The sequence below is a fragment of the Diaporthe amygdali genome, assembly GCF_026229845.1.
Source record: "Diaporthe amygdali strain CAA958 chromosome Unknown NODE_5_length_1802954_cov_64_987939, whole genome shotgun sequence".
Lineage (NCBI taxonomy): Eukaryota > Fungi > Ascomycota > Sordariomycetes > Diaporthales > Diaporthaceae > Diaporthe > Diaporthe amygdali.
Genome location: NW_026517025.1, coordinates 1,375,205 through 1,399,895, shown reverse-complemented (window position 1 = coordinate 1,399,895; position 24,691 = coordinate 1,375,205). Strand labels below are relative to the sequence as shown.

Here is a 24,691-nt window from a genome sequence, read left to right as displayed (position 1 = left end):
AATGTGGCTGGACATGAAATTTAACCAGTCAGTACCAGCCGGGCCGGCTCACGATCCGCAGCCGAACACTCTTCCCCGGCTTTCCGCTATCGCGCCGGGGAACGGGGCCCCCACACACAGGCTTGCGGGGTTGAAGACAGCAACTACGAGGCCTTCATGAGTCTGATTCAGACCTGTCAGAATTTTTTTGAGATCCCGATTTGAGATATCCTACAGATTCACCCAGCACAAGAACCAATATGCCTGGAGTAGACAACGAGATCAAGGGGCGCCTGGCCCTGGTCACAGGCGCATCAGGAGGGTCAGTTCTAAGCCACCCAGCCCATTTCCTCCAGCGTCTCTCACTGACATTCTCACCCACAGCATCGGCGGCGCCTGCGCCAAGGACCTCTTCGCCAGCGGTGCGAACCTGGCCCTGACATACTCCAGCAACAAGGCGGCCATCGACACGCTCATCTCGGAGCTGCAGAAGCAGCCGCAGTGGGCCGGGGCCAAGGTGACGTCGCACCAGGCGGACATGGCGAGCGCGGACGACATCCAGCGGCTGTTCGCCGAGATCAAGGCGCAGCACGGCCAGGACGGGCCGGACATCCTCGTCTCCAACGCCGGGTACGGCAAGCGGATCCCGGACATCCTGGACATCCCCATCGACGAGTTCGACCACACGCTCGCCGTCAACCTGCGCGCGTCCTTCATCCTGACGAAGCTGGCCGTGCCTCACATGAAGGCGAATCAATGGGGCCGCATCGTCTTCATCGGCAGCTTGGCGGCGTTTGGTGGGGGGATCAATGGCTGCCATTATGCCGCGTCCAAAGCTGGCCTGCAGGGCATGATGCGCAACCTCAGCAGGAAGCTTGCTGGGCTTGGGATCACGGTCAATGACGTCGCGCCTGCAATGATCGGGGACACTGGTTTGATTCCTGATGAGAAGACTGTGCAGGGCACGCCTGGTGATCCCAAGAATATCCCCGTGGGCCGGCTGGGCAGCCCGCAGGAGGTGGCTAATATGGTGACTATGTGCTGTCGGACGGGATACCTGACTGGCCAGAGTATGTTGCTGAGTGGTGGTCTGATGTAAGGGAGAAAATAGGTGTGGTTGGATGATAAAAGGACTTTCCAGATAGAGAGGGAGCGACCATGGAGTTGTTGCTGCAACATATTGTTGAATGGTCTTGAATATGGAATGGACTATCCCGAAATGAGAGGGCAAAAACAAAAGGATTCCCGGTGGACTCCACACCTAGGTAGTGAATTTGTATTTTATCACAACAAAAAATATAAGGCAAGGACTTCGACTTGATTCTCATCTTTCAAGAGAACCGGAACACTGGTTTTGAAGATTTCCCTCCCGAATTCCATATTACAAAGAACACAATTGCAGATTGGCACCATACGAAATCCACACAAATACATTTGATGAGATGAAATGATAGCTATATCTTTCTGCGATATTTAGTTTGTTCATATATCAATATATGTTCATCTACACAAGCAATTATGATATTACATTATATATCTAGTTGGGATTTTCTTGCCCTCCGTACAATATCTGCACATCCGAGAAGGAGCGACGACTGAAAGAACTCAGAATCAAGCAACAGTAAGTCTGAAGGGAAGATCGATGTTTTTGTTCATTCTATGTTACGACAGCACCCGTGTCTCATCCATTTCCTCTCACTGAACTTGAGTACATGCCGAAATGTTGTTATCGTTACACTTCTGTTAACCGTTAACATCACCAATACTTGCATTAGCAACAACGGGATTGTCAATATGGACACAGCGCCTCCATCTACGAAAACTGCATACGACATTCCCAGTCACGAACTCGATCGCTATGTCTCAGTGTATGAGCCTGCCCCTTACAAAGAACCAGACCCGGCACCACACAGACCAGTGGAGTTCCGGCCACAGGAGGAGCTCGACGAGATAAAGGCGATTGCAGACCAATGGGAGAAGGACAACCCGGACGTCGAGGAACCAGAGCGAGAGCAGACGTACACGTTCTACGAAGAGATTGGGGTACGGCCAGTCGTACCAATCGGCCTCAGAAATTGGGTATTCACGACACCGCAGCAATTTGGAACGAGCATGGTGTACGCGTGCGCGCCGCCGTGCATCAAGCTCATACTCCCTCCCGGCCATGCCATCATGCGCTACGACCCCACCGTACCACCCGACGAGCAGCGGCCCGGCATCCCGCAGCTCTACCGCGACGTCATGAAGGTCCGGCGCGAGGTGCTCGTCCGCGAGCGCGGCAGCGACCTGGAGGACATCGCGTCTGAGCTCTGGGAGGACTCGGTCAGCCTCCACTGGGTGGTTTACATCACGGACTACGTCGATGGCGAGAGCACCTTGTTTGGGGACGGTGGGGGGCCGGGCATGAAGATCTTGAAAAGAATTCCCATCGCCACGGTTCAGGTACGGCCGGTGATCGGGATGGTAGGTCAATAGTCTTTTCTCTGCTACTTAACCGGGCACACCAGCGACACTTGCTGACCACATAGCATGCTTCCAGAGACAGCCAGTCGACAAAACCAGCACACCTCCCTTCATCGGGATGCGTGCGCGCGCCAACTACCTCCTCATGTCCGAGCCAATGGTCCTCGCCCCCTACCGTGCCAGGAACTGGATTGAGAACAAGCTTGTCGACGCCATCATCAGGGCACTCCGCGGCTACCTTCCCACCGAGTTCTTCCACGACATCTTCGGGCGGGTGATCCCTCTGTCGCGAGGGGTCCTGCAAAAGGCCCGGGCCCGGCACCCAGCCAGCGTGGCGGCGCTACGGGCCGAGTGGAAGGACAAGTTCGTCAAGGTGATGCCCGACGCGCTGCGGTGGTCGGGGCTCCTGTACCTGCACGCGGACCGGCGGCGCAAGCTCTGGTGGCTCGGCGCCCCGGGCTTCAAGGTCGACAGGAAGGTCGAGCCGTGGGACACGGACGACCCGTGGAGCAACGGCAAGATCGGCATGTACCGGCCCTTCAGCGGCGTCATGTCGCGCAGGAACCTCAGGCGCGACTTTGCCAGCCTCTCCGAGGCCCAGAGGAAGGCCTTCAACATCACCGACGCCATCGTCAGCGGAAAGGAGCGCCCGGTGTGGGTTGTCAGGAAGCCCCCGCCGCAGTACTTGCGCGGCCGGCATACTCCGAGTTCTTCGGAGTATTCGACCTCTTCGGACTCTCGGGAATGGGCGGTGCCGGAGCACTCCGCGGACTGCACATGGGCTCCTGTCCCAGATACAGTCTGACAGGTCTTTCGAGGAGCGTTATTCTACCATGATAGTTGTTGAACGGTAGTATGGATTGCCATAGTACACGAGTATCACGCAGGTGTCTGATGGCAGCACGGGGAGTGAGCATTTGACTTTTGGAATGGATGTGAATTCCCGTTTCTGTCCTTACGACAGACAGCGATGAAACTGGCCATGGATGGACCCTTGAACCGTATAAATGCAACCGGTACAGAAAAGAGCAAAGACACAGGACTCGAGATGGGTGTGCGTGGTTTTGGATCTCATCATAATCACTCTCCTAGTGTTCCCAATTTGTTCACCTTTTGAAGGGACCCAACCGAGAAAATTTCCATTGTTTCTTGTGTGTTGCTTCTGTCCGTGACCGTGAACCATGGAAACTACAGGGACCACGTTGGGCTGTCAACGGCAGCTAGCTTGCATGCTTTTGCCCCTTTTGCAACTGCACGATCCCCGTCCAGCCGTTCCGTTCATCCATCCACGCACGCACAACCACACAAAAAAGAGAGGCCAGCCGAAACCAACGAACCAACCTGATGATGAACGAACCCAAAACTCCGCCGCATGGGGAACCGGGGTATAAAGCCTTGATCGGATTTTTGATTGGCGGCATTTGATTTACCGGTTGGACTTGGCGACACGCTCGAGCTCGTCCTTCTTCTTGATGGCGTAAGAGTTGCTGCTGCCCTTGGCGGCGTTGATCAGCTCCTCAGCCAGGCACTCGGCAATGGACTTGACGTTGCGGAAGGAGGCCTCGCGGGCGCCGGTGGTCAGCAGGGAGATGGCCTGGTTGACACGGCGGAGGGGCGACACATCGACGGCCTGGCGACGGACGGTACCGGCGGAACCAATACGGGTGGAGTCCTCACGGGGACCGCAGTTGACAATGGCGTCGACGGCGACCTGGATGGGGTTCTGGTCGGTCATGAGGTGGATCTGTGAGAGGGGGGGCGTGTATGTTAGCAGGCTGTTCATAGGCTGTATCTGCCCTTGACGGGGTGACGGCGTCGTGATCACTTGTGGTGTCTCGTCTCGGGTCTGAATCTGCGAGTTGATTGGACTTACGATCTCAAAGGCGTGGGCGACGATGCGGACGGCCATCAGCTTCTTGCCGTTGTTGCGGCCGTGCTGCATCAGAGAGTTGGTGAGACGCTCAATGATGGGGCAGTTGGCCTTGCGGAACCGCTTGACGGCATATCGGCCGGCGGAGTGAGGCAGGTAGACGGGGTTGCGGATCTGGATGTAGTCGCTGCAGGACAGGAGGCGTCATGTTAGCATCTTTTGTTTTTCCTCGCGCAGTGATGAAAGCCCAATCAATCCAAATTGCCCCGTCTTGATGTCCACTCGAGATGCCTGGCTCGTGGTGCTGGAGTCGTGTCTGGTCTCCCTCATTTTATGTGTCCCGGTTGTGGGCGCAGCACACATGCAGGCCGACTTTCCTCCTCTCCCGCCGGGTGGGCATCTCTCGTGTACATCAAGACGGCATGGCACATGGTCGACAGAGGCTGGCACGCAAAATAAAAAATTCGTGTGTTGTCTGGTGTTGTCTTACGTCAGGGAGATGTCGCGGATCTCGACGTCCTCGTAGGACCACTTGTTGAACAGCTTGACACTGCCAATCTCCTGGACGACGTCCTTGGGCAGGACCTGGTAGCCAGAGACGGCCTCGACCTCGATCTCTCCGTTGTCAGACATGCTGGGCACAAGTTGCTGAATCGAATCGACGAGACTGGCGGGTTAGGTGTCGTCGAAAAAGGAAGAGATCCTTCGTTGGCTGTTGGGGAGAGCGGGTGGGTTGGGTGGTTGTCGAGGATGGGCGAAGATCAAGATCTTTTTTTCGTCTGGCTCTGCGCAGTGGTGGTGGTCTCTGGGCGGGCGGTGGGTGCTTAGCTTCCGAGCGCTGCTGCTGCTGCAGCTGGCTGCTAGAGCACACACACTCTCTCTCTTCACTCACAGTTGACTCGCTGGTGGGCAAATTGTGGCTACACTCCTCACCCAAAATTTGGTGGTAGCGCCACATCTCTGTCTCATTGGCCAGAAGTGCCTCAGTGAGCCCACTTATTTTGGAGTTAGGGCTTCAGACGCCTGGTTCTGTGTGGCGCAGTCGTCCACTCCAAAAAACCGCTGAGAGCCAGTGTCCCTGGGCTGGGCCGTCTGCCCAGTAGTGTGGTGCTGTCTGGGTTTTGGCCTGATCAGAAGCTGTGTGTGGTGCACTACACTGGTAGGGATTTGGCAAGCGACCTTTTTTCTCACGACCTCCCACCTTCTTCCAGCCTCTTCCAACAATCGACCGACCATCCATCTACAACCCATCTCACCCCCAGCAAATCAGTCAAGATGGCCCCCGCTGCCGGCGCGAAGAAGCAGAAGAAGAAGTGGTCCAAGGGAAAGGGTACGTGAACATTCATGCTCATCGCCATCCCCATCTTTGGTCCGCCTCGGATGCACTGGTTTTGGAGGTGGGCATCTCGACGCACCACCGCGACAGCGACACGGCCACAGCGCTCGACGCTTCGGTCGTGCGTCACTTGCGCCTCTGAGACCAACTGCATCACGATGGGGCCTGCTCTCCAGCGTTGCATCAACCGCTAACAACCGCCTGCAGTCAAGGACAAGGCCCAGCACGCCGTCATCCTCGACAAGGCCACTTCCGACAAGCTGTACAAGGACGTCCAGTCCTACCGTCTCGTCACCGTCGCCACCCTTGTCGACAGGCTCAAGATTAACGGCTCCCTGGCCCGCCAGTGTCTCAAGGACCTCGAGGAGAAGGGACAGATCAAGCCCATCGTCACGCACAGCAAGATGAAGATCTACAGTATGTTCTCTACGCCCGATCACGGTCCAGTCATGACATGACTTGACTTGACTTGACTTGACATAAGATCATTTTGCTAACACTCTCGCCTAGCCCGTGCCGTCGGTGCTGCCGAGTAAACCTCTCAACACGACCAAGCTCTCTTGTAGAGTCCCCGTTTCCATGACGTCGGTGCGGAACCAGATTTCTCGCGGACGATGTCCTCCACGCATGACAACGTATGATGGCGTCTATCGAAGGGCAGGGAACACAACAAGCAGGAACGTCAAATTGTGGCAGGCTGGGAGTTTATTTTCGGGTCTTTCGGTTTGTCAAAATTTGGGCCGGCTGCTGGAAGAGGAGATGATGCAACGGCGCAAGACCTCGTCTTTTTTTGCGGCGTCATCTTTTTCTGCTGCCCGGTCCGGAGGGATACCCTACACTTATGCTAGGTGTAGCATGCAACGGGTTGGAAGTGCTCTGAACCCTAAAAACAAAACAATGGAACAGCATTGAAGCACACAAGCAAGAGCAAAAGTTTGAAAGTGACCTAGTGATATGTTCGATTGTTCAGCAATTTTGAGTGCTGTGGGAGCCTGCTCAGGCCATGCCTATTGCCTTAATCATCTTTGTGATCACCCATTTGTATGTCTATGTACCTGTAGAGATGGTTGAGAAGTTGCTGCATTCGCCCAACTCTATGAGGCCAATCTATAGGAGACAAACCAACAATCTTGGTCTCCAAGAGTCTCGTCCGTACGACCACAAGGCAGGTGCCCCTTACTGTGACCGAGAGAAACTCGCACGCAGACAACCCGATAGACTTGCTGAGACTGTCACCGTCTAGAACTCCTTTGCCACAATGGAGTACCAATCTGTGGCTTGACGCGATGGCAATATCTTCAGGTAAGGCTCTCTTCCTCGTCCGGATAGACTGTTGAACGGCAGTTGTTGTTTGATGGCACTCAAGTCTTTACACTACAAAAGGTTTTACTGTGTAGTCTAGGCGATGGAATTACCTGGCAGTCGTTGTCTCTGCAACAATTTACTTGCAATGATCTCGTGACGGAATGAAACATTGCTTAGACCAGCACAGCCTGTGGTTGGCATGGCCTGGCTGGTTGTTGCAGCTTGTGTGGCTCCATTCATTGGTGTGCGTGCCGATCCCCTTGTCGGATCCGGACCGACCATCAGAATTCTCTCCAGCACATGGCCTGGCCCAGCCCCGGCTACGGGCTAGAACAAAGCAAGAAGCATTGTATCGAGTGTAGAAGACCCGGAAAGATACGCAAAGACTGGGCATCTGGATGGGTCAACAATTACAGCAGTGGTGGCCACAAGCATTGAGCATGCTGTACGTGAATCAAAAATGCATGCTGAGTCGGTCAAGGAGCTTGTTCAGGAAAGGATGCTGAATATCAAACATCAGTAGCACGCGGCCTGGCCTCGCTGGCAGGATGGGATGGGCACAATTACTCGGGGTTTTCACGTTTTCCCCAGCTTGCGTGCTCGGGCAAGGCGACCCTAAAATCAGCACTGGAGCCCGCCGACCGGGAAAAAGATTCCGAGGGTGTCCCGGGGGAAGGGTGGATGTTGGAACTCGAGGCTTGCATGTTACCCCAAGTTGTCCCGTCTGACAGCTGCAAAGATCTCGTGATGTTTTGTCGAGTGCCCCCCAAGATCTAAGATATGCGAGATAGACCTAGATAGATGGCACATTGGGGGCAAATGACATAAACAGTGGAGTGGGCTGCCGAGCTGTGGTTTTTTTTTTCTTGTTCTGAACCTTGGAAGGGCTCCTTTCATCCACTGCCCATCCGTCCAGCCATCCCGCCATCCCGCAACAAAGCAAGGCTAGGACAAGTCTGGGGCTCCAGTTCACCAGGGGACAGCAGAACATTGCACACAACTGGGTAGGTGTGATTGGCTGTCACGATAATCTCACGGCTCTTCAAATCTGACTGAGTGGCTGCCACCACCACCATCACCACTGCAACCAGCAGCAGTCTGGCAGCACTGAAATTACCTCAAGATAGTAGTGCTAGGTAGTTAGATAGGTAGATAATCTACAGTACATAACAGATGACCGTGTCCTGTGCCTGCAACAGCCGCACCAGGCGCAGCACGAGCATCACCAGCACGGAGTTCTTAGGGTGGCCAGGTTTCAGGGCATCCCAATTATAGCGACGAGGACGAAAAGGACAGGTCCAACCAAGACACCGCAAGATGCCGCAAGATACGGCAGCGTGGGCAGGATAACCCGCAGGATGAGGGGGCACGGGCCACATGGGGGACTGTTGCTTGCGGCTAGCCGGGAAGTCTCGGGACCCACTTTCAAATTTTCAGCAGCCCCCAGCTCGCCCCAGCCGGCGGCTGCACAGGCCAGAGCGCCAGAGGGCACCCCAGAGGTGGAAGGGGGACTGGGGGGCTAGTAAGGACTGAGCTGGCCTGGACTGGATTTATTTTCTCGCAGCTGCCAGCGACCCATCTCCGACCGTCTACATCTCCCTTCCTGCCCAGCTACAGGAATTCCATCTTTCCTTTCCTTCCCTTTTCTTTCTTCTATCCATCTCCACTCCATTCATCAAAGACCTCTAGCATCTTTGATCAGTCAGACATTCAAAATGTCGCCCAACGACAATGTCAAGGTCTTGGGCATGCCCGTGAGTACTCAATGCCTATCCCATTCACCCATCCAGAGCCCATCCCCAAAAAAAATTCCCTCGCGCCAACAGCCGAGGCAACCACATCGCGAGCTTCGCAACACCCAGCGCCATCGACACGATCCTCGCCAGCAGTGCCAATTGATCGGGGACAATCTCCTTGATCTCCTTGAGATGGCCATGTGCTTCGATCGTGTCCTTTGGCACTGCTGGTGGCTTATCGCGCTCCTCGAAAAACTCTGCCCTCCTGCCATGTGAAAGCCCCGAAACAGACAAAGCTCAATAGCTAACCGCAATCATCGCAACAGCCTTTCTTGGCGGACTTCTTGAGTACGTATCCTCGACAGTCTTGATGGCCACCCTTTGCCCTCGACAGCGGCCCAGATCATCACGGCGCAAGCCTTGTTGATATCTGCCCCCGTCACGGTGAAAACTTGCCAGACTGGCTTCCGTAGCTCGGGCAACCGACTGCTTTAGATCGACTCAAAGAGCATAGAAGCTAACAGCTGCCTCCAGTGGGTGGTGTCTCTGCCGCCGTCTCCAAGACCGCCGCCGCTCCCATTGAGCGTATCAAGCTTCTCATCCAGAACCAGGTATGTGTGCTCTCTGACCTCTAGTGATCTAGACTCCAATTGTGTCATCGTGTCTGTCATCCGACTTGAGACTCCGGATGTGTGCTTGACTCGTCACGGCAGCATCACAGTGTTGCCCGTACCATCAAGCTCGCGCCTGCTGTCACCTGCGGATTACGACTCGGTGAAGTCTGCCGCTGGATCGATCTGTTGCTGACCCACTTGCCTCACAGGATGAGATGTTGAAGCAGGGTCGTCTGGACCGCAAGTACAACGGCATTGCCGACTGCTTCCGTCGTACCGCTGCCGATGAGGGTGTCATGTCCCTGTGGCGTGGCAACACTGCCAACGTCATCCGTTACTTCCCCACCCAGGCCCTGAACTTCGCTTTCCGCGACAAGTTCAAGAAGATGTTCAACTACAAGAAGGAGAAGGATGGTTACGCGAAGTGGATGGCTGGTAACCTGGCCTCCGGTGGTGTAAGTTTCCATGCTCTTAACCACTGTGTTCGGACCTATTTACTGACAACTTTACCAGGCCGCTGGTGCCACTTCCCTGCTCTTCGTCTACTCCCTTGACTACGCCCGTACCCGTCTGGCCAACGACGCCAAGTCCGCCAAGAAGGGTGGTGAGCGTCAGTTCAACGGTCTCGTTGACGTCTACCGCAAGACCCTCGCCTCTGACGGTATTGCCGGTCTGTACCGTGGTTTCGGTCCCTCTGTCGCTGGTATTGTCGTCTACCGTGGTCTCTACTTCGGCATGTACGACTCCCTGAAGCCTGTCCTGCTCACCGGTACCCTCGCCAACAACTTCCTTGCCTCGTTCCTTCTCGGTTGGACTGTCACCACCGGTGCTGGTATTGCCTCTTACCCTCTCGACACCGTCCGTCGGCGTATGATGATGACCTCTGGTGAGGCCGTCAAGTACTCCTCCTCCCTCGACGCTTTCCGCCAGATCGTTGCCAAGGAGGGCGTCAAGTCCCTGTTCAAGGGTGCTGGTGCCAACATTCTCCGTGGTGTCGCCGGTGCTGGTGTGCTGTCCATCTACGATCAGCTCCAGCTCCTCCTCTTCGGAAAGGCCTTCAAGGGTGGTTCCGGCTAAGCGCTTCACTTCAAGCTCACAGCGCTTCACTCTCTCCCACTGTACAAAAGCAGCACTCGTGCGACGGTTGGAGGGGTAATAGGTGACGACAGTTAGGTGTGGTTCGTCCTTTGGATGCAAATGACTGGTCTGGGTCAAATACAAAAAGGAGCGAGATGATAGATCTGGTGGAGGGGCCGCGGTCTCCTGCCGTCGCTGCCATGCGGCTGCAAGGGGGCTAGCCTCGGCTCGCGGTCTGGGTTTCTGAGCATGCCTGGCGTTTACATAGTGATGAGTCGTCTGGGTGGCTTTTAGACCCTCCGTTGTAATTTACAAGAAGTTCTTCCCAAGTCCTTTCCCCCACACGTGTGTACTTCTTTCTGTTTTATGTCCTGGCATCACATCAAGGGTAGGCTTGCGTCTCACCATACACGATAAGACAATAGAGGTTCTCATACTGCTGTAAATGCTTCGTGTATTATTGATGATGACACCACCCGAGCCCGGGGCTTACAAGAGCTTCCTAGTGATGCTTGCATTTGAAGCCGTCTCACACATTCGCCGGTGATCACCCAGCGCCTCAACGGCTGAGGTGCGAGCTGCACGCCAACTATCCGTGTCAAAGTCGCTGTGATTCGGAGTCTACTTTCCTGTTGGTATTCTCACGACATCCTGGTCTAGAGTTCCTGATCGTTGTCCACGGATGTGCACACATGCATGAATGCGGCATTACCTGTAAGTGCGTAGGGATGCTGTGGGTGACCTGTCAACTCCGATAGAGTCATGATTTTCCTTGATGTGGCGGTTTGTGAATTGTCTTTGTCTTTCTTCATATCTCTCTGTCTGTCTCAAGAGCACGCCGAATTCACCTTTGCAATGCGTTTGTCAATTGTTCGCATCATATGGCAACAGAATTCATAGACGTTCGGCAAAGATTGAATGAAACGGAGCCAAAAGCAAGGCTCCTGACTATCTCAAAGCTGTTTTGGCTTATGAGAACATTTCCAGCCGTCCTTACCCAGTATATTGTGCCGTCCTTGGAAGCTTGAAAATTGTCTTAATCAGGTATATATACATTGTTGCTTTACAAGGTTTTTGCTCCAGCAATGTCTGCCACCCAGCTTTAGATTTGGTATTTTCCCCCTGGGCCCCTCTTCCCCGGGCCTTGACTTAATTCTTGACTGGCTGAGGAGCACGTATGGCACTGTTGCTCAGATCTTTACAATAATGTGATATTTAATTCAACCTGTGGATCGTATCTAGCAGCTTTGGTTTTTCGCGAGAATATTTCCAACCAGAATCAGAGTCGATCCCATGCCTCAATGTTCAGCAAGGTCCTTGAAGATACTTCTGAGCATTCACTGAGCCAAGGGACCCATCGATGTTGAAAAATGAAAAGCATGTGCCACTTATGTTACGGTCTTTTTTGCTCACACGAGGTCTGGGCAAATTGAAAAGTTGTCAGGTATGTATGAGTTAGTGTTCATCAAATGCATTGGTTATCAAATACATGTATGCTGGGGCTAATGAAGGAAATGCACTAAAGAATTATCACAAGGCAACAATGTTAGGAAAGGGGAACACGGGTTCGCAGGTTGGTCTTTTGTTTATTTTAAGTGACTGGTTGTCACAATTTATTGGCTGCTGTCTACTGTTCACTGGTCACACAATGTAGCTTGCTTCATACCGAGAACCGTCATCCACTTGATGGCAGAAGGTTCAATTGGCAGGACAAGACAAAGGAGACTGCGTTGAGTCCCGCTCTTCAGACACGCGGCTTGATTCGTGCGAAAAACAGCTGCGGGACATGCGGGACAAGATCTGGATGACGAAGCCATCCAGCAAAGATGTGTCGGATCCAGGGAATGATGTCCATGCGAACACGCGTTTCGAGGACTGGGTCGTTGTGTCCTACCAAGTTAGCCTGCAGCCAATGGTCCATGGCTGTATTGGGGATAATTTCGAGATCTTCATAGTGTATGCAACACGAATCTCTTCCCATGAAAACTTGCTCATGGGCCCAACATCGTACAGGGAGGCTGTGGCTCCCATTCCAGAAGGTCATTGCTCAACATGAAGACCATGGTTCGAGGAAGGCGAGGCTGTGGCAGTCCCCAGAGCGCGTCGGCAAAGAGACGCGCGTAGTTGGGGCCCATGCCATGAAGGTCCGCGATGGCCTTGGTCAAGGGGCTCTCAGGCGGCTGGCCTTCGTAAGGGGCAAAATATCTTACAAATACGTCCCCGTTAACAAGCACCCTGGACACCACGTTTCCTAGCACAAGGCTTAGGGGTATGATGCTTTGCATGTCGCGGAGAGCACCATGAGCCCCTTGAGAGAATCCGCCCAGATACAGCAGGTCCGAGTAGTTCAGTCTGATCGGTGCGAGGCCGAGCCTGTTCAGCCAGTTGCTACGGACGGAACCCGTGCTCGTTGCCCGAAAGGTCTCGTTCCGGCTTTCGTGGCTAGCGGCGAGGAGGCTTCGACGTGGATCAGCTTCGAGAAGGTAGACCCTGTTCATGATCGCGCGCCAAAACATGCTGTCGATATTGTTAACCAAATCAATGCCATTCGTATTCAGCCAAGTAGGTGTTGGCATTCCGAGCAGAACGAAGGCCAGGCGTGGCTGTTGTGCTGCATACTGCCAGATTCGGATACGCAGCTCAGCGGGAAGGTCTTTGAAACAATGAAAAGAAGCACCTTCAGAAGGGGGTTGTGGCAAGGTGAAGCTTACCTCTTGTCCTGGAGTTAGACGGGGAAGGGCATGCTGCCCAGCACTGGGCAGTCTTGCGACTGTTCCGCCTTCGAGCTTGAATACTTGCAGGAGCCTCTCGAGGTCTTCGACAGCTATGAGACGAATGTTCTCCTTGTTTCCACGAGCGTGAGGTGCTCGACGGAGCTTTTCCCAAACGTTTGACATCGCCATGATATGGCGAGGTTGTCTTCGCTTGCAATGGTATGGTTACTTGATCTCAACTTTACAAGTATGATGATTTGTTCTTGTCAACTTTGAGTTGCATTTGGTGAATGCAGATTTTACGGAGGAGACGAGAAGAAGAAGCAGACGATATTTGTACTTCGCCATGAATATCGGTGTGTGAAGAGGATAGGACTACTACAATGCCATTGTCTCGGTATAATTTCATAGGACAATGGCATTGTTCAGTTGTTGACTTAAGTGTTGAAGTGCGATCCTAGGCAAACTGGGACAAAGGTATAGCGCCGGCTAAGACAAATACGGCCCGCTTTAGCATTGCCAAATTTCAAGAATAGCTCTATTCGATGTAGGGGTCCTGCTTCACAATGTTATTGACAATCAATAGTGCGTTATATCGAGGGCTTCCGCCATGGTGGAGGGAGACCAGGGAGTCGCAAGAGCCGGGAAGCCTGATACTTCTTTTCTGTACGCTGAAGGGAGAAGATTTGTCTAGCTCTGCGACTTGGTGCAACCCGTTCGCGATATAAAGTACAGCTTCTCGATATGCAACACACTCATGGGCCGGACAGTATTAGTCATATTAACGATCTTGACTGATCTATCATATAGTCATTATGGAGGGAAAAAGACCAAGTATGGCTTTAGGTCGGTTGTTTGGGTTGTATGCAATAGTTTACATGCTCAGAACGGATGTGCCCAAGGCAGGCACTACCTCAATCACAGCTCTATGACTGGTAAACAATCCTCTCTGATTCTGATTCCCTTGTATGCGAGGAAGAAAACCAAAAGAAAGGCGGCGAGGAAATTCATCTGCATCTCCTTGGCCTCCTCTTCCTCGGCTGGCCGATTATACGAAGCCCTACCCTTATGAGATATGAAGAGTAACTGGATCGGCATATGCTGATACTTGCGGTAGGTCTTGACCGTTTTAATGATCCATTTGTATTTGACAGACTATAATCTTTACTATCGGACCATGATGGGAGATAGTGTTGACCACAAAAATCACGACTGATGGAATTAGATGCAGCCGAATATGATCTACTAGCAAAGCTCAAAGTTCCAGATTTGACGCAGTTCATCGTGTCACTCATAATAATATTTGAGTTCACCAAACCCTAACTTGAATTTTCGAACCTGGAAGTGAAATCTCTTCTAAGGAGGTGTTGCTACTTCGGTCATATGTGAAGGCAGTGATCCTTTGGTGTAAGACTAGCAACAAGATCACAATAGTCGGACGAGTACTCTTTGTCCCACCGCTTGAGTATGACTTATCAATTCCTGCATGGCATCATTCCGGTGAGCCGAGCAGAACTTCAATCTCAACGTTCATTGTGTGAGCTGTTTCATAAACGTCTTTGCCGTCAGCATGTTAGCTATCTAGGTCTAGCTTCCGATTAAGCCTAATGTGAACTTTTGCGGGTTGGCCAAGATCGCTTCCCTGTCGTCCTTAAGCTCGTCGACATCCCAATTCGCCCACACAAAGCGACCATTCAGAAAACGTGCGTCTGGACTCACAGCCCAGACGACGAAGTCACCAGACAGGGCGACTGTGTTATTATAGGAGTCAATCAGCAAGTGAAGGAATCAAATCTCACTGAGCAGTTCAGACTTACCATCATCCCATGGCAAATTAGCCATGTCCATCTGCAAAGCACTCGCAACGTGTTCGAACCCAGGAGACATTCCAGTCTCGGCCACGAGGCCAGGTTGCAAGCAGAGAACAAACATCTCTGGGTGCTCGTGATGCACGTACTCGAAAAGCTTTGTGGCACCAGCCTTGGACGCGCAGTAGCTGGATTCATTCGGTGTATACGGACCGTGGGCGACAGCCGACGATATATAAACTATTGCGGACGCGGCATTCGCCCGAGGCAGAAATGCATGGACGAGATTGAAGTTGCCCTTGATGTTGATTTCGAAACCGTTCCACCACTCTACCGGGTTTGCGTCTTGTATTGAGCTCAAAGGGCCCAAAGAACCGGCATTGGCAACAAGAATGTCGATTGCGCCGCTCGCACACTCTCGAGAGAACGCTTCGAGCGCTTCATGTATCGCGGCCAGATCGGTGATATCCATAGCGTATGTGTAGACTTTGGTGTCAGTGGAGACAGCCGCGATGGCCGACTTGGTCTTTTGAAGAGCATTGTCTCGACGGCCGATGAGGGCTATGTTCGAGACGGCCGATTTAGCGAGCGAAATGGCTATGCTTGCTCCAATGCCTGATCCTGCACCAGTTACGACTGCTGATTTTGATTTTGTAGATAGAGCTGGTTGCGTGGGGTCAATTGCGGCATACGATTTGCGGTGGTAGGTGTGATAAGGAGTTTTGAGAACATTATCCGCCATTTTAATGACTATGACAAAAATTGACCGAATCTGTTTAGCGAGCTCTGGCAGTAGGGGAAGTCCGTTGCCAGAGGACAATTCGAAATCCATTCTTCGCTATATATCAATCAGCCTGCGTATACTAATACGCGCCAATTGCAATGATTGTTCACTGCTCCACACTTGTTGAGCACCCGCTCTGACTAAGACTACTCATGTTACGTGATCGGAGATGAAATTTGCCCGTCTCACATCACAACTCTAGCCCCGGATCCAGTCTCGATGCCCGTCGACACATTGCGCCGAAGGAGTAATTCTACGTAACGCCCCCCACACAAACAGCTGAATACTAGCATTCAATGACGAGCGCGGATGGAGAACGCGGCAGCTGAGTTACAAGTACGCACTCCCTTCTTGGCCGCGATACCAGGGGGCTGACCAAAGTGGGTAGCGCCGGAGGGAACGTGCGAGGCTTTCTCAGCGCGCATTCCGTATTCGACAAACTACGATGCTCCGTGAGCTACGAGAAGAAAACTCCCGTCTCAAGGAAGCCATCAAGGCCCTGGTGGATGTCTCCCAAAACGGTAATTCGCCGGCTCTGCGCTCCGCGATTCACAAAGCCGCCGCCGCGGCGGGTCTCGGTTCCCAAATCTGTCCCGACAGCATTGCGCCCTCGGATACGACCAGTGCAGCTGCTGGTCCTTCCACTGGGTCACCATGCGCTCTCGTATCGGCTCGAGTGGAACAACAACGGGAACAGCCTACCGAACAGATAGACTCCGTCACATTGCAGTACCTCGGATCGCAACAGTCCAGCTGCATGACTTTCAGTCTAGACTGCGGCATCCTTGGCTGGCCCATCAGCCCCGGACGTATAATGGACCCTCCCCTGGACATTGTGCCTTATCTAGAGCCTAATCAGCACGCTTTGTCTGCACAAATCTACTGGTACTGCACCAAATCAAGTCTCAGCCTTGTCTACCAGCTGGCCGGCCAGCAGCCCAGCAAACTTGCATTCGTCGCTAAACACCATCCTGTCTTTGTAGCTATGTTGAGACATGTCTCTACGTTTTGCAGTTATAATTACATCCTTGCCCTCGCTGAGGCACGTCTTGAGTTCAATCGCGTCGGCTACTGCAAGGCTGATAATCCAGCAGCAACGAGAGACTCGGGCCTTCTATTACGGCAGCGCGTTGAGCAAGAGTATATTCAGGCAGGGCAGGACTTGACAGAGTGGTTGACTGCTACCAAAGTAGCACGGGTTATTGAAGAGACCCTGCAAAGTCGGGAGCTTGGGAGGCTTGAAGCGGCTGTCCTAAATGACGGCACCGATGTAGCTGCAAGAAGGCTTTTAGAGGCCTTCATTCACGAACTTTGGCTGAATTCCACTTGTTTTGGAGATGGGCCAAGATGGAAGACATCTTATGTAAAAGAAATGCTTGAGTGGCTAGCCCAGGCCTTATCGTATGATAATTCGCCTCCTACTCCAAGGACTCAGTACGCCTTGGTATGCGATTACGCCACAATGATATTCTAACAAGTTTAAAAACCTTCCATAAATCTATAATGTTTACGGTCAAAAGGCAGGTCAGTAATGATGAAGTAAACACTTACGTACTTGGCCAGTTTCTGGGAGACTATAGTCCGAATGAATAATGGTGCGTGAAAAGCAAGTCGTGCTTGAAGATCGATCACGCTATTTGTCACATAATAGAAATGGGTACTACGAACATTCGAAATGATGTTTCAAAACCAAGTTTCCTAGAAGGCTAGACTATCTACACGTAAATCTCTCAATGTCAAATTATCAAGTGACAAGGTCAGCCGCCAATCGCTTCGACCCCTATTACCCAGAAAATTCTTTGTTTAGAGTCCTTTATCAAGGCCAGTCACGACCGTTGAACCTCTGGCCCTTGAGTTAGTAGTTCTTCAGGGTTGCCAGGAAGCAGTCCTACTGCCGAGCTTTCTTGCCGTCTTCGCAAGCCCAGTGCTTGATCAAGTCCATCTGATCCATGTAGCAGACGAACAACTCAAACTGAAACACCCGTTTGTACCCGAGAGATTACAAGTCATCGTTGGTGAGGAAGTCCTTGAAATTTGAAGATTTGCATTCGAAGGAGTCCTCGACATGCCTCTGCTCCTGCAACGAATAGAACGCCACGCCCGGGCCGTCCACCCTAACATTAGCTGCTCAATAGATGAGCGAGTCAAGAAATTCGCCATCGGTATGATGAAGGAACAAGTTTGTGAAAAAAGGCCGAGGTGACGTTGAGTTTTGCCGTGCGAGAAGCGCATACGAACCCTGCAAACTAACCGGGCAAAATGCTGTTAGGGATCTTGATGAGATCTTTCTTCTCGGCCTTCGTTCATAGCATAGAGAAGATTAAGCCTGATCAACTCCAGGTTGCGCTTGACTTTTAGATGGACTTCCAATCGGCCAACCTGCCGTCACTTAGAAGTTCAACCAGAGAGTCTGGCTCTTTAGATCAGCCCTCATTATGTGGTGGCGGTGGGTTGAGACTGGCGATATCTACAATGCATAAAAAGTCTGTTTTGATGCCCGAATATACAGATGATAAATTACCCTTTGAGTGAGTGATGTTCTCCAAAGCAAAATATTACTCACGGTACTACTGAAGACCATTTTGTGCCTGCATGTAGACATCGCCTAATATACTACTGATGTCGGACCACTTTCAATAGACCAGATCGCTTGTGTCTGATGGTAACACAATCTGGCCCCACGACATCACAAGCTTTTTTCTTTGGCATCGAGAAAAATGTCTGAAGTATGCCGCCAGCGAGTACCAGAATGATTGGGGGAAAAAAAGACTAAGTGTAGATTTGTACGTGAAGAATGCGCGAAGACTGACATCAAGACCCCTGCCTTCTCACAATTAGCCTTCAAAAATGAAATTGAGAAGCTAGGAATACTAGTCAATTCGCAATCTATTGAAATCTCGTGGAAGTGTATTGGATGTCACTACCCGTAACAATGCCAAAGAGGGCTGCATGAAGAAGAATGCGCCTCATGATATACAGGCCTCGTATTGCTGAAAGATTGGAAGACACCATAAATGTTGAATGTATTACATATTTGTCTTTGTCGTGGCCTCTGAACGCTTAAAACCCGACCTCCGCTATGTCGGCCTGCAAGCAATCCCCTTTGTTCACGCCCTCACCACCAGCCATGTGCGGCCTAATCGAGGGGGGATCTCTGCAGTTGCCGTATCCAATGTTAGTGTTCCATCCCCATGGGGTGAACTGTTGGCCGGAAATAAAACTTTGGCCAGTCGCGCCGCAGCAATGGTTGCGGATATAAACAGTAGTAATTGAGATATCTTTGCCTGTGACAGTGATTTGGTGGTCATTATCCTGTGCAACAAAATTAGTCACCTTGTATTTCTCGACTGGATGGGTCAGCTATCTGGAAGTTGTGAAGACTCACGTTGCAGACGTAAATTGCAGTCGTGTCCCAACAAGTCACGCGATTGCAGGCCTTGGGGCCAATATCCCACTTTGTGTCCGCATCTTTATTGTCCAGGGCATATGCAAGGTTCCAGAGCCTGATGTAGTCGCCATTGGCATATTTACCACAAATCACTCTTCCTGTAGCGTGTCCGTATCGACGCTCAATATTCGAGAAGGTGCCGTTGGAACTGGAGTCTTCGGATAAGTCCTCTGAGGGGGGTGCCGCAGCTGCTGCCTTTACAAGGCTTGCAGCTAGGAGCAAAGTGCTGGTAAGGGTGGTCTTCATAGTATTAAATGGTGCAATTAGCGATGTCGATGGGTAATTTTTGTTGCAAGGAAACTTTGGTATTTAGTTTGGATGTATAGTACTTAATGCACAATACTAAGGACTCATTTCACAATATCAATCAGGTAGACTTCGGAGATCATATACACGGCACTCTCCCTTTGCCTGGGGTGTCAAGCCTAATTTGAGGTCAAGTGCACGGCTTAACCTCGTGCAGCTTTCAATGATGGCATCAAAGGTGATATTAGTGGGGCGTTCCTGTTCTTTGTTGCATGTTGAGCTGGACGGCCCAGGGATTATCAAGGAGCTCTATTCAATTCCAGAAAGGGTTCAGCATCTGCGATTTACTACTACTTTGGAGTGTCGGACAGCCTGGATGCTGCATCCTAATTTGACGTTGACTTTGAACTTGAGAACTCGCAGACGGTTGCTCAGAGTACAAAGAGCCCATTTCTTGGCTTCAAGTAGAAGAAGTAGTAGATTATCCTGTGCAGCCATTTCAGCTGATAGAGATAGCATTGACACTATTCAAGCGTCCTTGAGAAGGCACTCATCAAGAAATTGGACTTTAATGGTGCGAGTTCTTGAATACTAGGACCTGGGAACTTGTCTGGGTGTCGGCATGGACAAGATTGCCACAAACAATTCTCGACCAGCTAAGAAGGTATTTGCATACTTTTTCTCAGCGACCGCCACAAGTGAAGACTTTCATTGGATTTTTTCGGCTCGGCTCTGAACGAAAGATGCTTCCGTGGCTTCGATGCGATATAATGTGCATGTAGCCGGCAGGCTTGAACGCGATCAGTCGTTCCCGAGTAGTTGAGAAGGCTCAGCATCCACCTCCCGCTCTGTCTTTGATTCGGCTGCCATATCAAGCTTTTAACCGAGAGGATGTGACCCACAATCGATGTGGATCGTCCACATAATAAGATAGGTTTAGAGATGGCTCCACCGTGAAGCCGCAAAACGAGCTACGTCGGTTACTTTTACGTGCAGTATCAGCTGGTCAAGCAAGCCGGGCCGGAGTATCTTAAATGTGTCTGGCCGGATGTGGGCCGATCTCAATGGTATCTCAACATGGCTCCAACTCTACGTGAGCAATGGCCACGATAATGGAGAAATTGCTGACTCGTCTAGACTGTTCATCACATAGAAGAGGCTGATCGAGGCCAGCGATATGGCTAACAGGGAATTCATCAATAGCCAGAGGCAATCAATTTTGAAGTTTGGCCTTGTTAGGTAACTTAGTATATTCACTCCCTGCGACCCAAAGTAGCTGATCCTAGAAGGAAAACTTGCTCATTGTTCTGGAAACACAGTGATCTAGGGTTCGTTCGTAACAAGACAAGTCATGAGATGACATGCTTCCCACTGTGGACTAGTCAAAATAAGCAACGAAGACTAGTAGGCAAGATCTGTATTAAAATGCAGGTAAGACTCAACAATAATAAATGTCTATCTAAACAAGTAACATTCACTGTTGTGACGAAGACTATTGACAGTTTAGAATGATGATCGCGTAGTGATACACGATCTATAGCTATGGAATATAGGTAGAGACAAAACCCAGGGCACTTGAGATGTTTTGAATTCAAGCGAGGAACTCAACGTTGAAGATTCCAAGCTTTAGCAAATTCAATGGTCTGAGGCTGATGATTACTTGGGCCGTCACTCAATTTTGAACCATTGACCAAACACTCCCGAAGGATCGAGCTGCTGCTTGAGTCTCTTCAGGCGATCAAGGCTGGAGCCGTAAATAGCCTGCAGCTCCTCATCACCGTGGGCAAAGTTAATGTATCTTCTCACTTGTCAGCTGGTGCACGAAATATCTTCGGCATACTTTATCAGAACTCACGTGGGATTTGAAGTCGCGTTTGACGAAAAGCTCCAAATGTCCCTCACTTGGGACCCGAATGCTTCAGCCTGGGCATCCAGGGCCGCGTCTTCATACCAAGGGATGACTATGGCTTGGGCAAAAGCCTCCTGACGGAGCTCTTCCTGAAAGGCTGCAGAGCCCGCCGGTACAGACTGCGCCTTAGTCAGGTTGTACCGCTCGATCAACACAGCGGAGTTCTCAGCACCCGACTGCTTCTGGAACTCGGTGTACAGGTCCCAGATCTGTGGCCATGTCTCCGACTTCATATTGTTGATGGTGGTGCTATACGCGGGCTTGCGTCCACCACGCGTGCAGAAGCCATCGTTTGCGGCGTTCCATTGTTGATACGGTGTAACGACGCTAGAGTTCGTGAGCGGGCCAAGATCGTATAGCGGTCCGTAAGCGCTACGGCCGCTTTCCACTGTACCGCCGCGGAGGAAGCCTGTGACGACCACTGTTGGTGTATTTGTCCCATCGGCAGAATTCGACAGGACCAGATAGACGACCTGCTGTGGGAGCAGAGGGAGATCTTGGATGGCTTGTGCAACGGCGGCGATCTTCGAGGAATCGAAGGTAAAGGAGACGATTAAGGACGTGCGGTCGTCAGTAGGGAATGCATTCACCTTTGCGGAGGTGACAATCCCAAAGTTCGGTCCAGCGCCTCGGAGGGCCCAGTAAAGATCCGGGTTAGAAGTGCTCGAGACAGTGAGTGCCTCGCCGCTGGCAGTAATGACCCGCAGCTCCAGGATGTTGTCAACGGCAAAGCCGTGTTCTCCAAGCAGGTTGCCATACCCGCCGCCGAGTGCGGCTCCAAGGGCGCCAACGCAGTTGCAGTTGCCAGTCTGAACCAAGACACCGGCAGCGTCAGCAGCTGAGACAACATCGCTGATGAGCGCCCCGCCGCCAATCGTCGCCGTTTGCTTGTCAGCGCTGATGTTGACTTGGTTTAGGCCAGCCAGGTTTATGAGGACCCCGTTGCTTCCAAGGTCAAATTGCCCTGTTGCCCACCCGTTACCGCCATTTTGGGCCACAAAGCGGATGTTGTTTTTCACGCAATATTTGACCTATGGTAGCCAAGATTGTTAGTTGCAACTGCGTTGTGTATCATAGAGCCATATAACGACAGAGGCCGGTCGACATACCACATTGCTTATGTCCTTCTCACTGGTCGCATTCACAACGACAGATGATACGGGAGCGTCGACCTCACTCCATCGTGCCCGAACCTGGACAGCGACAGAGGAGGTCGGGACTAAGGTCTGCAGATCGTCGGCGACGGACCGAGCACCGACATTGACGCAAGCTGCAGTAGCCATTGTCGAGGTCTGCAGACCGATAAGCAGGAACCGGAGGAGGTGCATGGTTGGGGTTGCAGCGGTGAGGGATCTTCAACAAGACGTTCTGCGATACAATCTGTAGCCAAGAGGCCCGTGTATGGCAGGATTGTATTGGATTTAAGGGGCTGCAAAGCTTCGCGAACCTCGTCCATTCGACGGTGCAATTACTTCCCACCTGACCTCGTGGCCGGAAAGGGGAGAGACCCTTACCAAGGTAGTATTTCAATCTTGGCATGCAGTTGCCTTGGCGATGCTCAGCCAGCTTCTGCAAGGGTTCTGTTGATATCAGATTCCAAGGTCCTTAGTCTGCTTATGCACGAAAATGCAAGGGGGGCTCCGTTTTCCGTGATACGGACTCTCTCGGGGCAATCCGGCACTTGTCGCCGACCAAAGGCTTGCACACGTACTTGACATTGGAGCTCGACGACCCTTCGGATCTAAGGGCACGCTTTGAATCCGCGCCTCCGAAATTGCCAAATCATGCCCAACAAGGGCCGCTCAATGTACCCCGCCTCGAATGCGAGGCCTTCTAATGGGATAAGGCTTGTCTCGTAAGATATACGCCTTGAATCGGTGATCCAGTATTCTGACACGGGGAAGCGGAATTGATTGGCCGGAGTCGTTGCCCTTGAGGAAGAGTACTAGCGAGATATTGTTATGGTAAAAGCGCTATTAATTGGGCGTGTTCTGTACCATTGCCCATAGCGAGGCCGCGGATTACAAGATGACACTTCTCCAGACACAGCCTATGGTGATCTTGCTTCGGACGAACTTGGCCGATCGGGTGCAACTCATCCTCTTGAGCCGATCCCACCTCGGCAACTTGGTGACAAATTAATATCTCTTACTATTCAGTTGATTTCGACCTATGCTGGCAGGTCGACTATGCAGAACTTCGATGAACCACGACTCAACCCACGGATGGTAAAAGCATTTCACTATCATTTAATCGATATGCACGTGTATTTGTACTCTATGGCTCGTCGTACTGAAGCAACTATTCGGATGAGAGAAACCATACCATGCATTCATGCGTCGGCTCTTGAGAGCCCACCCTCGACTAAGCCTGGCACCGTGACCTTGACCGGGAGGGGAAAGGGGGCAGATGAACAATGGTAAATGAGTTACGAATCCATCCTTTCAATATGCCCTCTTCAACACTTGTAGTTGGTCCTCCACCCAGCAGCACATGTGATGATAAGTGCCGTGTACCGAATTGCTTTCTACATCTGGAAAATACGTCCGCTTTTTGCATGGGCGCCCAGGGCAAGGGAAGCCTTTCCGTTGATAACTCCACAACAGACACCTCTCGAAGGTCCACCCATTAAGGTCTACTGAAGATTGATCTTCTCCGTCTATCGATGTCGAGGTCCACCCATCTGCACCTAAAAATCATTTGATTCCCTCGTCGAGCAGCAATTCTCCACTGTGCAGGACACGTCTCATTCTCTACAAAAGCCGCTTCAGGAATCGCCAACCGAGAGGGACACCATTTAAAGTTTGCGGTCTTGCAGCGCCCCGGCGCACTAGCGGAGGATCCCCGTTATCTGGCACTTGCCGAGCTTCGAGAACAGACTGCATCGCACTTCCGCGCACTGCCTGATGACTGGGCGACGTTTAGCGATGCCAATCGGGTAAATGGCGGGTATGGGGCCTGAGTCAGTTCGCCCGAAGTCTCGGGGATCATAACCTGTTCGTGGCAATGTCCAAGGACATGGGCTTCGTTACAGAGAGTATGCCACACAAAACCTCGACAGTGTTAAGGAGGTGTGGGCCCGGCAACAGGACAGAACAGCAAGGGCGGTTGGGTTGGTGGCCCGTTCAATGTGGGATATGCTAAGCTTCGAATGTCCACGGCTTCCCGACGGTAGCAAGAATATCTGGTTATATCAAGCTGTTATAATCATTCGCTGCAGAAAAGCAGGCAAAGGGTCTTGTTTGAAACGTAGAGCGTGGCAAGGCACAGCACCGAATATGCAACATGATACTCATTTGATATTCGTAGGTAGCAATCAGTAGAGTCAGGACACCCTTTAGTAGTGTCAGGATACCCTTTCAAATCTATGTGGTACATATATCATCGTCGCATCTCCATTTA

The 24,691-nt window shown here is 51.8% G+C and overlaps 9 protein-coding genes across 9 annotated transcripts; 4 read left to right on the top strand and 5 right to left on the bottom strand.

The window, feature by feature from the left end:
* Window positions 1-239: 239 nt before the first annotated feature.
* On the top strand, window positions 240-3,247 carry J7T55_015587 (3-ketoacyl-acyl carrier protein reductase; the record flags this gene model as incomplete). Its single annotated transcript, XM_053139834.1, has 4 exons — window positions 240-301; window positions 364-1,074; window positions 1,755-2,442; window positions 2,519-3,247. The coding sequence occupies 4 exons, from the start codon at window positions 240-242 to the stop codon at window positions 3,245-3,247; spliced, it is 2,190 nt and encodes a 729-aa protein (XP_052997309.1).
* A 621-nt stretch (window positions 3,248-3,868) lies between these two features.
* On the bottom strand, window positions 3,869-4,945 carry J7T55_015586 (ribosomal protein S5; the record flags this gene model as incomplete). The annotated part of the gene is made up of 2 exons (XM_053139833.1): window positions 3,869-4,499; window positions 4,803-4,945. The coding sequence occupies 2 exons, from the start codon at window positions 4,943-4,945 to the stop codon at window positions 3,869-3,871; spliced, it is 774 nt and encodes a 257-aa protein (XP_052997308.1).
* A 642-nt stretch (window positions 4,946-5,587) lies between these two features.
* On the top strand, window positions 5,588-6,184 carry J7T55_015585 (40s ribosomal protein s25; the record flags this gene model as incomplete). Its single annotated transcript, XM_053139832.1, has 3 exons — window positions 5,588-5,642; window positions 5,856-6,065; window positions 6,159-6,184. The coding sequence occupies 3 exons, from the start codon at window positions 5,588-5,590 to the stop codon at window positions 6,182-6,184; spliced, it is 291 nt and encodes a 96-aa protein (XP_052997307.1).
* A 2,484-nt stretch (window positions 6,185-8,668) lies between these two features.
* J7T55_015584 (ATP carrier protein) lies at window positions 8,669-10,380 on the top strand (the record flags this gene model as incomplete). The annotated part of the gene is made up of 5 exons (XM_053139831.1): window positions 8,669-8,707; window positions 9,016-9,037; window positions 9,224-9,300; window positions 9,513-9,758; window positions 9,817-10,380. The coding sequence occupies 5 exons, from the start codon at window positions 8,669-8,671 to the stop codon at window positions 10,378-10,380; spliced, it is 948 nt and encodes a 315-aa protein (XP_052997306.1).
* Window positions 10,381-12,124: 1,744 nt separating this feature from the next.
* On the bottom strand, window positions 12,125-13,283 carry J7T55_015583 (uncharacterized protein; the record flags this gene model as incomplete). Its single annotated transcript, XM_053139830.1, has 3 exons — window positions 12,125-12,303; window positions 12,392-12,998; window positions 13,092-13,283. The coding sequence occupies 3 exons, from the start codon at window positions 13,281-13,283 to the stop codon at window positions 12,125-12,127; spliced, it is 978 nt and encodes a 325-aa protein (XP_052997305.1).
* A 1,398-nt stretch (window positions 13,284-14,681) lies between these two features.
* On the bottom strand, window positions 14,682-15,644 carry J7T55_015582 (uncharacterized protein; the record flags this gene model as incomplete). Its single annotated transcript, XM_053139829.1, has 2 exons — window positions 14,682-14,845; window positions 14,912-15,644. The coding sequence occupies 2 exons, from the start codon at window positions 15,642-15,644 to the stop codon at window positions 14,682-14,684; spliced, it is 897 nt and encodes a 298-aa protein (XP_052997304.1).
* A 487-nt stretch (window positions 15,645-16,131) lies between these two features.
* On the top strand, window positions 16,132-17,160 carry J7T55_015581 (uncharacterized protein; the record flags this gene model as incomplete). Its single annotated transcript, XM_053139828.1, has 1 exon — window positions 16,132-17,160. The coding sequence occupies one exon, from the start codon at window positions 16,132-16,134 to the stop codon at window positions 17,158-17,160; it is 1,029 nt and encodes a 342-aa protein (XP_052997303.1).
* Window positions 17,161-18,746: 1,586 nt separating this feature from the next.
* J7T55_015580 (uncharacterized protein) lies at window positions 18,747-19,380 on the bottom strand (the record flags this gene model as incomplete). The annotated part of the gene is made up of 2 exons (XM_053139827.1): window positions 18,747-18,998; window positions 19,072-19,380. 2 exons carry the CDS (start codon window positions 19,378-19,380, stop codon window positions 18,747-18,749), a joined length of 561 nt encoding a protein of 186 aa, XP_052997302.1.
* Window positions 19,381-21,048: 1,668 nt separating this feature from the next.
* J7T55_015579 (fad binding domain-containing protein) lies at window positions 21,049-22,617 on the bottom strand (the record flags this gene model as incomplete). The annotated part of the gene is made up of 3 exons (XM_053139826.1): window positions 21,049-21,178; window positions 21,236-22,320; window positions 22,399-22,617. The coding sequence occupies 3 exons, from the start codon at window positions 22,615-22,617 to the stop codon at window positions 21,049-21,051; spliced, it is 1,434 nt and encodes a 477-aa protein (XP_052997301.1).
* Between the last annotated feature and the right edge of the window lie 2,074 nt (window positions 22,618-24,691).